Source organism: Balaenoptera ricei, chromosome 2 (genome assembly GCF_028023285.1).
Source record: "Balaenoptera ricei isolate mBalRic1 chromosome 2, mBalRic1.hap2, whole genome shotgun sequence".
NCBI classification, from domain to species: domain Eukaryota; kingdom Metazoa; phylum Chordata; class Mammalia; order Artiodactyla; family Balaenopteridae; genus Balaenoptera; species Balaenoptera ricei.
Genome location: NC_082640.1, coordinates 123443935 through 123460038, shown reverse-complemented (window position 1 = coordinate 123460038; position 16104 = coordinate 123443935). Strand labels below are relative to the sequence as shown.

Genomic DNA, 16104 nt, shown 5'->3' with positions numbered 1-16104 from the left:
TGCTGGTGGAACCATTCTAGCCCTGCTCATTTGACCATTTTTTGTCTCTAAGTGTCAAAATACCACCCACCCCTAATTGTGAAGGGAGTGGCAAATGCAGTTCAATCCAAAGAAAAATGCTTATGTGTTAGAACACGTGACCTTTTACATCACATACACACTTTACCCCCCCCCCCCCAAAGACTGGATGCTCAGATTGATTGACTACCTTTTTAAGAAGTCACCTGGCCTCTTGGTGTGAGCTTAGTGGCAGGCATACAAGAAATGTACTCCCTGTAGAGAAAAACTACCCCCACCCCCCCAATCTGATGAGCTCTTGCTGCAGTGACCAACAGAGGGATTTCAGTGTTCCTTAGGAAAACTTTGTCCACAGAGATAGACTGATGATTGAAAGGACATAAAGGAAGCCTGTGTCTGTGGCAGGAACATAACTCTGTCAGTAACTCAAAACAAATCAGTCCAAGTTTGCCTTCAGGAATATGGAGGAAAAAAGAGAACATGGTCTCTTCCTGTTGGGCTGTTCCACAAAATCAAAGCCAAAGATTCTAAATAGTGAGTTACTTGTGTCTTCAAAAGAAGGAAGCAGTCTAATTCAGTTTGAAGAGGAGATGAAGAAGACATCTCAAAAGCGGTCTTTTAGCGAAGTGTCTCACAAAAGGACATTTTAGAGGTTTGCATATGCATTAAAAAGCTGTAATACTTGGTGTATTCAGGTAAGTATAGAATAAATAGGAAATGGTGAGATCATCGGAGATTTTCACACTTGACATTCACACAGCTGAACAAAGAGCTTCATTATCGTCATGGCAATATGAGGGTGCATCTGCTGCTCGGCTCACCCCCCCCCCCCTTGAGCTACCTTCATCAATGGCTGCAGAGAATGGGGAGTGGGGGGCTTTCTGCTAGATACTCAAAAATTAATTTTGAATTCACTAATGTGGAGAGCGTGCAAGTTAGGGGGGTGGTGTGCTAGAATCACACTTTCTAGTTAATACCACAGTTGGGTGCTTAGCTGTAGCTACTGGTTTTTCTTTCTACATTCACAAAACTGGCAGATGAAACATGAAAAAGAATACTGACTCTTTAATCTCTGCTTCTCCACCTAAGGCCCAAGGCAGGCTGACAGGGAACTTCATTCTGGAAACAGGACTTTTTTTTTTTTTTCTTTTTTAAATTCTGGATTACTTTTTCCTCTGCTTTTGAAAACTGTGGGCTATAGGGGAATGAACCTGACATAGACTTAAAACAAGAACAGGTTTCTTTATCTAAAAAGTTATAGTTCTTGATGCTTACAGAGGTCATTTTCAAAACCCACAAGAGAAACAGCATTAGAGCCAGGAACTGTGCATTTGGCGCTTTATTTACTTACAATAGAGACAGTTTTTCATTTAGAACTGCTCATAGGATCAAGCAAGGCTTTGATGCCGTGCAGACTTTCCTATAGATTTTGCAATTAGTGAGCGAGATGTCTTAAATAGCAGGCATCCACAAATTGGTGTTTAGTTTTTTTGTGAATTTACGTGCTGAGCAATATTTGGTCAAATGGAATGATATTTGATACTTAATGTGAGTTACGAGCTTAAGGACAGAAGACCTGTGGATGGTCTGTGAATGACTATGCATCATCTATGGATTTTCCCCCTAATATCCTAATGACAGGCCCTGCTTGAATTGCTATCTGTGTGATTTATAACCTCAGAAGAGGTTTTTTCCTATATCACCGCTGCCGATTGACAGATTTTTATTAACTGCTAATATTGAATCCTGCAGAAAACTTTTCATTGATTGAGAACATATCAATTTGTTAAGTTTAAAAAATAAATTCCCCTTTTCTTGATGATAACGTGCTGAGTTGGAGACCAAGGCTTTTGAACATTGAGGGGATCATGTTCTAGGACCGGAAGAGTCAAAGTAATTGTTGGCACGAGTGACATCCGACATCTCAGATTTTTTTTAAGCTGTTTTCAGTCCAGTCAGGGAGTTTCAGTACTGTTTAGTCCTGACCTTCTTGACCTGAAATAGTTAAGAACAGAGTATTTTTTAGCCTCCAAACCTTTTTTGTTGGGGGTTTGTTATAAAAAGGGACACAGTGAACTCTTGCACATGGAATTAAGATTTATGACTAGGAAATCAGGGAAATGGTGGATTTATCCACTCATTCAATAAATAATTTTTTTCAATGTGCCTCTCTGTGCCAGGCACTGGGGGATAGCAAAGTGAGCAAAATCTGTCGCCGGCCTGAACTCCTGTCTGAGTCTGAACTGGTCACAGAAATTCTGTCTCCCTTCCCGGGGATTGGTTTAGGTTTGGAATATGATGAAACACTGCACAACGAGACTCAGGGGGAAGTCTCTCTACCGTGGGAGACTGTTGGAAATGTTTTCTTCCTTCTGAAAATATAAGGATTTACTTCTCTTTGTCCTTGAACAGGAGACAGATGCTTATCAGTCATTTTTACTAGTAAGTTTATCACAGTGATGACTTATGGAAAGTGGCGTGGAGGCGTATGAAAGCACAGCAGGTCCAACCTGGCCTGGGTGAATCCTTCACCTTCCTTTAAAAATGAAGAGGAATGGAGTACTGGGGAGGTTAAGCTGGGATGTAGGGAGACCTAAAAAAGGTAAAAAGATGAGGTGAATCTTTTTTTATTTTTTATTTTTATTGGAGTATAATTGCTTTACAATGCTGTGCTAGCTTCTGCTGTAGAGTGAAGTGAATCAGCCGTACACATACCTATATCCCCTCCCTCTCGGACCTCCCTCCCACCCCCTGCCCACCCATCCCACCCATCTAGGTTGTCACAGAGCACCGAGCTGAGCTCCCTGTGCTTTATAGCAGGTTTCCTTAGCTATCTATTTTACGCATGGTGGTGTGTATATATCAATCCTAATCTCCCAATTCGTCCCACCCTCCCCTTCCCCCTTATAGGCAGGTTTATTTTATGTCTCTGGCAGACTCTGTGTTTCTGGATGCAGTCATTTCATTAAGCCTACTAAATATCTTTAGCAAGAAATATCTAAGTGGTGAGGCATAGGTATACAAAAACTAGTGTTCCGTAAAATCAGGACTATTTAAAGGAGCCCAGACAAACGTCATGTGTTCAGCTGTTCTGTGGATTGTCAGAAATCCTGGTACTTTGTTGTGAAAACATTATAGATTCTCCCAGGTAGCGGTCACTGTTGAGTGTCCTCTGAACAGCTATTCCGCCACTTCTTTCTGGGTAATAGAACTCCCATTTGGGGCTTTATGTGTGGTGGTCTTCCCCCAAGTCTCAGGAGGGATAAATGTTTGTTTAAACCAGCCACAGTAATTCCATCCAGCGCTTGGCGGAAGCTGGGGCATTTGATGAAATGCTGGACAATGAGACTTTCCTGGAGGGCCTGCGGGAATATTTTCTTTTCTTTCAAAAAATGAACACAAAGTAGCAACTGACCCTCTCCTGACTTTGGACATTGTCCTGTGAGGAACTGATGATTGGCTGTGCTACAGCTGTCTTTTGATCATGAAGAGAAAGTGAAGACGATTACAGAGAAAGTTGAAGTCATTTTTACTTGGGTTTTCTGTTACTTGTAATCAGGTGGGTTCTGGCTAATGTGTCTCCCCCCAAATTTGAGGAGGCCAGAGAGAGGGGGTGGGAATTCTTAAAGAGCTTCAAATAAGCTGCTCTTTAGTTAACCCTATATTAATGGAAAAACACTGTATGCTAAACACATACACAAATTAAATCCTACGCTGCTCATTTGTGTTTAAAAAAAAGTTTGAGGGTTTTTTTTTTTTTTTTGAGATATGCAGGGTGTCATTAAATCAACAGTGTTTTTTAGAAAAATGATGTCATCTTGTTCTTCATTTTGTATAAAGTACAAGAAGTACTGGAATTGATTTTATTTAGGTTAATTGATTTCTGTTAAAATGGATGACTTAGAAGTATTGTTTTGTTTTCTTGATCATGCTTTATGAGAGCAATGGGTTAGTTTCTCTCAAATATCAGGTGTTTCTGTTATGATAATAAAAGCAGCTACTAATTGAAATAGTAATAAGGAAAAGCCCAAGAATCCATGTTAGAATTGCATTAGAATGTATCAGTCAAATCAAAGATCTGGCTTTCTCTCTGAGCAGAGAGAAAAGATCAACGTGCTACATTCTGCGTCTTTTCGTGTGCTCTTCAAAGCTTGGGATGCCCTCAACACCTACCCAACGCCCACCCCTATCATATCTCCTGCCATCTTGCCATCTTCTTCCCATGTCCAGGGAAAATGTGCCTCGTGGAACTTCTTATCCTTCCTTGGTGGCCCCCACCTCTGGGGCTTCTTTGTTTTGTTTACACATCGTGATGGTCCTCATTTTATGCCACCTTTTCAAAACTGGCTGTTTTCATGCTGTCCTCTCTACCAATGTGTAAGCTGCTTGAAGGTAGTGACCATAACTTCGTTATTTTTGAAACTTTATAGCAATACTGCGAAGCTTGTGTGTAGCAAGTATTCACAAATGTTAGATGACCCTGAACAGGGAAAATATGACTGTTCCTAGTCACACGTGCAGTCAAGTACATGGAAAAATATTAACCTGGGGAAAAACTAAAGACCTCCTTTTGCTTACAAGTTGACTACTACTGCTAAATATTAACTTTCTCCACTGCAATTCAAAACTTTACAGCTTTGTAAAGAAGTTGATCTCTTTACCAAGTAATCACACTCGTTTCATTTGAACACTGATTGAGATGCCCTCAGAGCCACTTGACTATTCATATTTTACTACTATTAATAAAATTCATTCAATTGGAGGGGGGTAAATGAAGTCTTTAAGATCGTTAGTCGATCTGTATTACTTTTACTCCATGTAAAATAATGCCTTCTAAATACCAGTGTAGTCAGTACTTCTCAAACTTTTACATGAATGCAAGTCAACTAGGGATCTTGTAACTGCAGGTTTGGATTCAGTAAACCTGAGGGTTGGCCTGAAATTCTGCATTTCTAGTATGTAATGGAGCAGGGACACTCAGCTGGTAGGTAGGCCCTTGCTGGTCTCTGTTCTCTGTGTTTGCCTGACCTTGGACTTAGAAAGCTAAAATCAGCACTTGCTGAAAAAGAAAAAAAGATGTAAAGTAATAATACTAATTCACTCCTGGGAACTTCCTTTCAGTCCAGTGGTCAGGACTCCGAGCTTCCACTGCAGAGGACACGGGTTCGATCCCTGGTCTGGGAACTAAGATCCTGCATGCCGCACGGCGCGGCCAAAACCAAAACCAAAACCGAAAAATACCTAATTCACTCCTGCATAAAAAACCTGACTTTATTTTGTCTCCATTTGACAGTCTTTTTAGTTAGTGGACAAGCACATGATGTAGGCTGACTTGGCTTCTGAAAAAAAGTCAGACACGGTAGCTATTAAATGCATTTCCTTTCATGTGAATTTTCATAATCATATGGAAGAAGAGGAAAAACTCATTTGCTTTGGGGGAAAACGTCCAGCCAATGATCAGGTGGCAGCTCAATCCCTAAAGACCCAGCGCTGGAAAAAGCTAAGATCAGGAAATAGAAAAAGTCCCCTGTGCCGTCTGCATTTGGTCCACCCATCAAACTTTACACCTTCCCTCCTTCCTTCACTCGCCGCTTCCTTCACTGTGTGTGATGGCTGCATACCCAAATCAACAATTACATTCCCCCTTTGTTTTTGTGGCAGATGACAAATGCATGGAGGACATCTTGTGTTTCCTAGGCAGGCAGGGCACTTAACTTTGATTGATGCTCGGTTGTGGAAAAAAATGAGCAGGGAAGGAATTACAATGGAGGGCCTGCAGACTGGAAGGGGATATACTAATTAGTCCTGCATTAAGCAGTCGGCTTGCATTGGGTGATGAGACGCCTTCAGGAGGGAAGTGTAGGGGTTATTGATGCAAAACAGCGTGGAATGCATTATGCCAGGTAGCGGTGTATTCATTCTATTAGGATGTATAGAATTTTGTAATTAAGAAATAAACAGGCTACTGTATTCTTTTTTAACAGCTCCCCAATATATTGGGTAGGCCGTGCTTTTTAACTCTAATGATCTCATAGACAAGCTGAAAAGTCGTCCTCTCTTTCTGAAATAAATCTTCCAGAGTTTCCTCATCCTGGATGCAGTTCTAGGAAGGGAAAACTGCCACCACTTCTATGCTTGCTGGCTCCTTCTTTCTAAAGCTCCACTGCTCCAGAGCCCGAGCCTTGACCCTTGCTGCTGGGACACAACGTAATAAAGAGAAAGGAAGTTTTCCCTCAGGCCACTCTTTCCAGGTTTTAGAGAGTCGTTGCTGATGTGACCTGGGAAGAACCCTAAGGATATCTCAAGGCAAATTCAGTATCTTCCATAGACAGGGGCAAAAGCAAAATGCAAAGTATGTTCCTCTGGTTAGCATGTGTGGTTTGCCCTTCTATTTTCTGGGCTATAGGCAGAGGCAAAGCAGTACACGGTGAAGCGTTCTCATAATTCAAGTGTGACACAGATGCTCTAGGTAACGGGAGTGTGTGACTCCAGGGAGATGTGACTGGTCATCTTGAGGTCAATACATCCTGAGCAATGGAGAACTGGAGGGTGATAGGAAAAGGTGCTCAAATAATTGCTAACATGGGTGATTTAAAATTCAAACCTTGAAATGTTGATTTGCTCAATTTGGCCTGAAGAATCAATGAAATTGGGTTCAGTGACTCCAGTGAGGTGGCTTAGAGAAAAAAACAAAACAAAACACACAGGTCTTTGGTCACAGTATGATAGAAGAGGACCTAAACTCCCTTGAGATCCCGGTGTAATTTCACTAACCCACCATGTTGGTATAGATAATGATTCCTAGTGATTCTTTGTGTTGAAACCCAGTGAACTCTCAGGCGTCTCATGTTAACCTAGTGGGCGAGTAAATGGTCCAAAGTTTTTGGTTCAATTTATCAGAGTTGTCAAATCCTGGTGCAGCTGAGATTCCCTTTTACTTTTCTTATTCTAGAAACGAGTTCATCTATGGATTTACAGATACCTATGCTAGGGAAGTAGATCTAAGTGATAAAGAGAGCATTTTGAGTTATCAAAGGCTGTCGAGTCTTTTTTTTCTTTAAGTTTTATCCATAAACTGGAGCATAAGACACATCTCAAAATATCAGAAATATGATCAGATGACTACAACCTGCCTTTCATGGACAGAACCAGGAATTGTGCCAATAGCTCTAGGAAGAAAAGCTAAATAGTTAATGTGGTTTATTTTTTAACCATCCCTTTGTTTTAGAATTCTATCTTATTCTTGAGCTGATTCCATGTCACCATGACCTTCTCCTGCCAAGAAGGCACAGTTGAGGCATCCTTCAGTAATAGCCTAGGGCTTTGGACAAGCAAGATGCTATGCTGGCTTTTTGCCTTTTTTTTTTTTCAATGTTTACACAACCAAGACTTATTACATGCTCTGTCATTTTGTTACTGGGCTGGCTTTGGTTTGAGAATTAGGTAAACATCAGACATTCCATCACATAATTTTAGACTCAATCTTACTTTATAATGATGTTAATGTTTATTGTACAAAGCAAGATGCATTTGTATATTTTAGCATTTTATTTCAGTCACAGAATGCAAAATCTGACATTGGCATCAGTTTGATTTGTGTGTGTGTGTGTGTGTGTGTGTGTGTGATTGAAGATATTAAGCACTACAAGAATGCTGAAATTTCAATCTGATTAGGATCAAAATTCTTCAGGATCAAAACACTCCTTTTCCTCCCCCTACAGTTTTACTAATTGTGTGCTACTTGACATTGTGGAGTTATTCCACAGCGTGATAGCTAAATATGTGAAGTATATTTTACTGTGCTGAATTATCAGCTCATTCTATTTGTTTTTCATGTGTTTAAGGTTATTAAAAGAACTTAAAAATTAGAAGTCATGTGTATGAGTTGAAAGACTGAACTCAATCATTGTTAGCAGATGAAATCATAAAGCAATAGCCAGCACGTCAATATCAAGTAATGAAAAAAAATCACAGAATTTGAAAGCATACCTTCTCTGTTCATTAGTTGGCAAGATACCAGAAAAATTAGGATACTAGCACAATAGTGAATGGCGGACGGAGTTGTTTATTTTCAGCACTCTCAAATTATTCCAGGTACTGAAAACGAGATAAAAGTAGATAGGAAAGAATGGCATCAAATGTATTGGTTGGAGACCTTGCTTTTTGGGAAGAAATGAACTGCCCTGGCTCACTGTTCCTGAGGAATTGTATTTCTTCAAGCTGTAAATCAAATCCCAGAGAGATAGCATGACGTTTTCCAAATAATAACGGAGGAGGACAAAGTTCCTTTTTGTCAGCATCGGGTTTCTGAATTTAGACCTCGATTAAGATTCCAGAATGAAAAAGCAGCCCCCGCCCCACACACACATGGTCTCTGACTGTGTCTACAAACAATATATTCATTTTCAAAGTGGATCGCTGGCATATCCGCATCCCAAAATATATTCATAGCTTCCTCCAAAGATCCTGATTTTTCTCCATTTTCTCTAAATTCCCAGCTACAAAGAACCTGATGTGTCTTTTCAGGAAACAGCATCATTTCTTCCTCCAATTAATTGAAGAGCCATCTGCTTCTGTGATACCCGACATCCATTCGTTCTTAGCAACAAGTATGTTCCCTAAATCGCTGGGGGGCCATACCAAGGCATGCACTCTGGGTTGGGAGTAGAATCTGCCAGAGCAGCCTCACAGGCAGGCTTTTTTCCAGAGACACAGTATATACAGAATTTGACACTGACCTTGCTCCCTTGTCAGTGTTGCTAATGCAGGGTTCAAAACACAGTACAAGGGACTTCCCTGGTGGCGCAATGGTTAAGAATCCACCTGCCAATGCAGGGGACATGGGTTCGATCCCTGATCTGGGAAGATCCCGCATGCCGCGGAGCAACTAAGCCCGTGCGCCACAACCATTGAGCCCGCCCGCCACAACTACTGAAGCCCGCGTGCCTAGAGCCTGTGCTCTGCAACAAGAGAAGCCACCGCTCGCCGCAACTAGAGAAAGCCCGCAAGCAGCAACGAAGACCCAACACGCCATAAACAAACAAACAAACAAATAAATAAAAAACACAGTACAAGATGCTCACAGTTTGAGACTTCGGCTAGCTTAATGTCTCTTCATTACGCCTCTGAGGATCTGAGTTTGAAATGATTAAACAATGGCAAAGGGCGGGAAAGATCTGAAACAGCTCTCCTCAACCGTGGCCAGAAAGGGAAGAAGAAATTAATACAGAGGCCACCTGGCTGGTTTTACTACGTAAAAGCTTCTGCTTCACGCTGTACCATCTCCTTTGTGTCCCCTTGCATGTATTTAAAAGTGGAGTTCAGAACCGGGTTTAGAACCTTCTAGGACTATAGATGGCAGGGCCCTCATTTTCTAGGAAGAGTCTACTGAATGGTCATAAAAAGAATCTCTTGTTGGAAAAGGGCAGCCCTTTCCTAAGAGGTCCACCAGACCAGTGCCTCTTGCCTGATGGGATTGTCAGATCCCTTGCACACATAGTGAAAACAGCCCTGCTGAGTTTGATGAGGGAAAAGTGCATGAGGATGCTCGTGTGCGAGTTACTGCTTGGACCCAGTCGGAACACTGCTGGTCCTGCTTTGCTTAAACGCCACAAAAGGTGCCTTGGAGGTGAGCCGACTGGCCAGGAGCTGGGAACCAGACTCAAAGAGCTGAGATGAGTTTCTCCCTTCCAAGAGTCGGGAGGTGGAGGTACCTGCTCCTCTAAATAACCCTCTTTCCAGAAATAGAGTGAAAAGTCAGCACCTTTGAGAGCTGCCGTATCCACACAAGGCACTCTGCCCCTGTCCCCGGCCCCCCCCCCCCACATCACAGTTTTGCTGCTAGTCAAGTAGGAATTCTTATGCAGCTCTGGCCTAGTTGAACTTGTCTTCTCCCATGTCTGTTTTGAAACTGAGACCACACATTTCACAGTGGAATTTGCTCTCTAGAAAATGAAAGGGGCGAGAAGGCACTTAAGACAAAGATTCCCCCATCACTTCATGGGAGAGAGAGCGACCACGAAATCCCAGGTGAGCGCCTACAGATCCAGCAATTTCTCTGGGCCCGGAGGTCCAGCTTTCAATCTAATCCCAACAAAAGTTGAAGTGATTTATGTCTCACTTTTTCTCACTGTGCACTGACAGTCATCTCAGATGTACAGGAGATGTGAAGGGAGAAGTTGGCATGGAAACCAAAAGAGCACCTGAGACAGTTGACCCCGGCTGGGCTCAGCTGTCCCCGTGCATAGGAGGTACTTACAGTCCAAGTGACTGTGCCTGATGCCCTCGACGTCTTCAGCATGGATGAAGTGGTAGCATCTTTTCCCTACAATGTCTACGGGAGTCAGATCCATATAATCACTAATCCTACAAAGAGAAGAACACAGGCTGGAAATCAGAAGGGAGGGGAAATATAGAAACTGTTAAATGACTTAGAAACAAATATACTGACAATTTTCATTATACCAGGGTACCTGGGAGGACTTGGCACTGAGGGAAAACCCTTTTTAGATAAAAGTATTTTCTTTAACATATCAACAGTCTTTTTCTAAAGTAGGAACTGTGCTAGATCAAGCAATTGTGTTGAAATAATTAGATAGGTTTTTCTTTTCTTTTTTTAGTATCAGAATACACATTTAGACAACATAGTTCTACGAAATTATTGAGAATCAGTAACAATGCGAGATCCTCATTAGAGGCCAAGATAATGCAAGGTTACATAATAAAATAAAAACATGTTATGTTTATACCAAATGATTAGAGACACCTTTCATTTAAACAGATTGGTCTTCTATTGGGTATTTCCATGAAAAAGGGCTTCGACTGCTTCTTGGCACAAAGTCCAAATTGGCATTTCAAGGGATATAATTTAAATGCTGAGACATACAGATGCCTGGGGGTATTATCTTTTTTCGTCTGAGTCATTTGGGAGCTCAGCTTTCACTCCTGCCCCTTTTAACTGGGACTTTGTGGTGGATTCCACACGGAAACTTTTAAACCATTTTGGCAGCTCTGCCAGGCTTGTGCTCGACCATACGTGTGTGTAAGCTTCTGTCACTGATTGTCCAGACGGCAATGTCCTCAGGCAGGAGTGCAGAAAAAGAACAAAAATTGGAAAAAACGTTGGGGGAATCTGCCTGGTTTACACGAACACGCCAGAATGCTGTTTCTCTCCCTCCCTGTCCAAGATCAGACTCATTTCGGTCCATCCCAAAGAGAATTTATCTTTTGTTTAATTGATTCTCTTTACTGCCCCTGTTCTTTTCATGGTTTCTGACTTATCAAATATGAAGTGAATCTTTAGCTATGGCACCTTTAAGAGAAACCCGTGAGATTGCTGCTGGGGAGTGAAATCTGACCCCTAAAGGCAAGGAAATAAGAAACCAAACCAAACCAAAATAATATGGAAAATAATGAAAATACACTACCCAGTGAGTGAATTTCTCAACATCTAGCAATTTAAATCATATTTTGGGCCAAACTAGAATTCTGGGAGTGTTTTCTCAGGATTCCATGGTTTTCTGGTACAAAACAGATTAGTTGGTGTTTTCCTAAAACCATTAACTGCTTTCCAAGCACAGTTTACACCCCCTTTCTGCAAACGAGGGAATAAGGATGTCATTAAAGGCCGTCGTTGGTGTTTCTGGAATTTGCCTGCTCCTCTGAAAGTGTCAGATGTGGGCTTTGCCCAAGGCTGTCCTAGGGATCTGCAGAGTCAAGGAGCGGGCTCTATTTTCTAGTTAGCAGACCCCTAATTAAACAATAAACCCTGGGAAAAAGGCACTCCATTCTTTTAGGGAAGACAGTCCCTTATTTTTTATTTGAATGAAATCCTTCAAAACAGTGGAAGCACTTTTGTACTCTCAGAGCCTGTTACCGTGGTGAATTGTGACCAGCTCAGTGTTCAAAGACCTCTTAATATATGTGTAGAATGCTCCAGACCAGTCTGATGACCTATATCAGGATCAGAATCCTGATGGCATCTTGTACGCTGAGCCTCAGTTTCCTTATCTGTAAGACAACTTCAGAGGCTGGTGAGGGGATTAATGAATGAAATGACATGAATGTAGCACAGTGCTTGACACACAGGTATGCTGTTCCCTCAGATTCAATATGCAATTGCCTTTAACGGGGATCCTTTTTAATAATTACTATCATCTTCAGTGGAGGAATAATGCTGTATTGTACTGGCTAATAAGGGGTTGTGGAAAAAACAGTTTTTAATGGGAAGAAAAAAGCATAAAGTGGGTCACAGAAAGTGATCTCAATTACTAGAGTGGCACCATAAGGCACTCAAGTCCATGGAGTGCATCAAAAGAATTAATCAACCTGTGATAACAGGAATGAGAATTAAGTGATGGCTTGGGGACAGGCCAATCACTGGGAGTTAACGTAAATAAGATGAGGCTTCGTCTTTTTTGCCGGGATTGGTGGTTGTGAATCTGAATCGAGGGAGCCGACGTATGTTTCCAAAGACGCAAAGCCATACTCCATCCCCTGGCTGTCTACCTGCCTCCCTGGGGGTCCAACATTCTAAATTTTAAATCAGAGAAGAGGCCGCTTTGTGGGCTGTAGTTGTGTTCTTTCATGGTTGCATGTATATGAAAGCTCCACCTCGGTGGTTATTCCGATTCGTTACCATTTAGCCTGACTTCTGAAGAAAAATTAGAGACAATGAATGCAGGGGGATCCCACAGGAGGCACGGTTTTTGAATAAGGCAGATTGGGGTTCAAATCTTGGCCTCAGTCAAGGCACTCGACCTTTCTCTCTAAGCTGAAACTGCGTGGGGCCGATGGACACAGGGGCAACACTGACCTCACAAAACCGTCCTCAAGCTTCAGTGACATAGTGCATCTAATGTGCTTTGCATATGGCTGAGGGTGTAGCAAGTGTTCAGTAAATGTTATCTCTCTCTATTATTCCTGGCCAGCTCTAGCTACTCATTCTGGCAAACTCATCTTTCCTGATTCTCTGTGGTCGTGGCAGAATACCTTAGACACAGCTAAGTATACAGTCATGATGATAAAATTTTAATAAATACCCCCAAAACTTGGAAAATAGATTGAGTTACTCATTAAATAATAGTGACAGGTTCATGATATCTTCTACCCCACTGAACACTAAAAAGCTCAGGGCGGGTACTCTTTTCCCATGGTGAATTCTCTCCTCTGAATCAAAACCTGACCGGAAAGGGGAGGCATTTCTAACTTGATCTCAACATCTTTAGCGCTTCCTAATGGACTGAATGCAGGCGCTGTCTGTCTTCCTCTTGGCTGGGCCCTGAAGAGGTCAATTTCCTTAGCCACTTGACCATTCCTCTCTTTTGTCCCCCCCCACCCCGCCGAAGGCAATCACAGGACTCAGCAAACATGTGCTGCCTTCATGCCTGACGATAATCTGAGCCACAAAAGTGTCCCCACAAATTAATTCGGTAATTCTCCCCGTGGCACCAGGGTGGACGGCGTCGCCAAGCTTCCTTCCCACAGCCGACGCGTGTTCACCTCCCCTCCCCACCTCGCGCGCCCCCTCCCCCCTCAGTGATTCTCTCTTCTTCAAATCAGTCTGATGATGGGCTGGTGACTTCTGGGTGAAAGGTCTGAAGGGGCACTGTCCCATTTCCTTGTCCCTTGCTTTGTGCTTAATGGAAAAGTGAACTTTTTAACCAGAGGCTAAAAAGTCCTTTTAGAAGAGCTCAGTCTGCCAAGTCATTCATATGATGAGTCATCTTTCTTTAATTTATCACAGTGAAATCCTCAGGATTACAAAGCATCATTGAATAGTTTTGCAAATTTCTTTTTTGTCTTTTTTCCTCTGGGGGCATCAAATTCTCATTTGTTCTCTATATGTTTTGTGGACTGAATGTTTGTGTACCCCCTAAATTCGTATAGTGAAATCCTTACCCTCCATGTGATGGTATTTGGAGGTGGGGCCTTTGGGAGGTAATTAGGTTTAGATGAGGTCAGAAGGATGGAGCCCCCATGATGGGATTAGTGTCCTTATAGGAAGAGGAAGATCAGAGCTTCCTTTCCCCTATATGAGGACACAGCAAGAAGGTGGCCCTCTGCAAGCCAGGAAGAGCGTGCCCCCTCAGGAACCTCAGCAGCCTGCACCTTGATCTTGGACTTGCCAGCCTCCAGAACTGTGAGAAATAAATGTCTGTTGTTTGAGCTACTAGACTATGTCAATTTGTCCCAGCAGCCCTAGATGACTAGGACAAGGTGCTCAATGCCTGTGTGAACACTGACCGTCATGAGGCTGGGTCCTTGAGGAAGTGGGTCTGGCTGAGGCATCAGGAGATACCTCTTACTGCATCGTTTTGCCAAGAATGTCTCAGCCCACCTCTCTCCTTGGGTTCTCGGCCAAAATGGGTCTTAGTTATAGCATATGGATGCCTGGGAATCCTAATTCCATTCCATTGTTGTCCTTAATGTAAATCAGGGCAGCAATGTAAATTTCAAATATAAAGCATGGTTGGTGTCAGTCCAAGCAGCCATTAAAAATAAGATCAGGATTTATAATGAGCCTCATTGGGAGAGTAAAATGCTTCAGACTGCTGAAAACACCAGCCCTTACCAATGTGCAACATACAACAGGGCAAATGAAAACAAAAACGAAGTACCTATTTTCACAGTAAATGATATTGAGGTCCATATTTACTCGAGTGACGAACATATGGCAGTCAATTCTGACTTCATTGATCGTAGGGGGAGGCAAGGCATGAGCCACAACCACGAGACCCATGATTTGGCTGGGGACGGTCCTCCCGTGGGACAGCGACACCCTCAGTCGTAGCCGGCCTGTTATGTGAATCACCTGTAATAGAACATTAAGTACAGGACACAGTCAAATTTACATCTGGGCTGTAACAGTACTTCTTTTGAGAAATGTAAAATTGCATCTGGAATAACCAATGTTAGCTTGTATCTTGTGTAATCATAAGGGCTGTCAAAGTGCCCTCAATGTCCTCAAGGCAAGAGACAAAAGAGAAATGATATTATACTCTGAGCATTTCTCAAGGCAGCATTATTACTATGCTATTGCTATTTTTCAAGACTTTTTTTTGTTTCACATTTAGAGGAAGTTCATAACCAGATAAAAGGACAAGAAAGTTGAGCCCTGAGCTGCAAAAAGAAACGTTTGCATTATCAGCCCTTATTAATGGATGATGTCTGTCTCTCTCCAAATTTGTACTGAGTGGGATTCCACAGACATCTCCTTTCAGAAGTGTGGCTCAGAGCTTTCCTTCATTTGCAAAAAAAGCCAGACTCCAGTGATTAAAAAACTCAGTGACAGTGACATGAATGTGTCCTTTTGAGCATGGATATCCCATGTTAGGCAGTGCTAAGTTACCCGTACATGTAATGCCATGCTTTATCGCAGTGCCGTCTGGGACTGAAGGTTAGAGGACCTTGGAGTATGAGTTGTTCCCTAAGCTCACACACCACAGTAGGGTCAGGAAGCCTTGCACCATTTTGGTGGCAGCTCAGGAGCACTTGCTCAGAAACGGGAGGGACAATGTTGGGCTGTGATTTTTGGTTTCTTAGCCAAAGTATACCACGGGTAGTCCAGGCCACCCTGAACCAAAGGAAATTGGTTCATCATCCGCACATATGTTAAATAATATTATTTTTATAAAGCCATCTTTGGAAAAAGTTCCTTTGTTTGTAAACTGAACATAGGAGAAGAGTCATAGTGTCAGTTTCCTTAAACGATGTTTTGGGAAAATGAAATCATAAAAGGATGGAAAGGATAAGGATTTGGGTGGCTTTGCTTCCGGATGATAGAAGGCAGGTGTGTATACGTGTGGGGGGTTGGAGACTGTGTGTGTGCGTGTGTGTGTGTGTGTGTGTGTGTGTGTGTGTGTACTCTAGCTGTGTTCCTGGGGCCCTATGACACTGTGGCAGACCTTCCCAAACCCAGTTGTAGAGGTACTCGCTGCCATTCCCGGTACCTTGGAGCTCAGTTTCGTAGCTGGCTAACTTTCTGTGTTTGGTTTGCCTCTCCAAATGCACCCCTGGGCGCCAAATCAGTTTTTGAAATTCTTCTTTTCCCTCCTTGCCAGAAGGAACTAAAGTGGGAAGTGGGTC

The 16104-nt window shown here is 42.5% G+C and overlaps 1 protein-coding gene across 7 annotated transcripts in view; it reads right to left on the bottom strand.

Annotated features, from left to right (window-relative positions):
* The window catches only part of NPAS3 (neuronal PAS domain protein 3), an 845785-nt gene that overhangs the window by 12510 nt on the left and 817171 nt on the right, over window positions 1–16104 (bottom strand). For all 7 annotated transcript variants that reach the window (XM_059914072.1, XM_059914073.1, XM_059914075.1 and 4 more), the window contains 2 exons: window positions 14637–14830; window positions 10277–10383 (listed from right to left, as the gene is read on the bottom strand). In XM_059914072.1, coding sequence (XP_059770055.1) covers window positions 10277–10383; window positions 14637–14830 — 301 coding nt within the window. The remainder of the gene's footprint in view (window positions 1–10276; window positions 10384–14636; window positions 14831–16104) is intronic.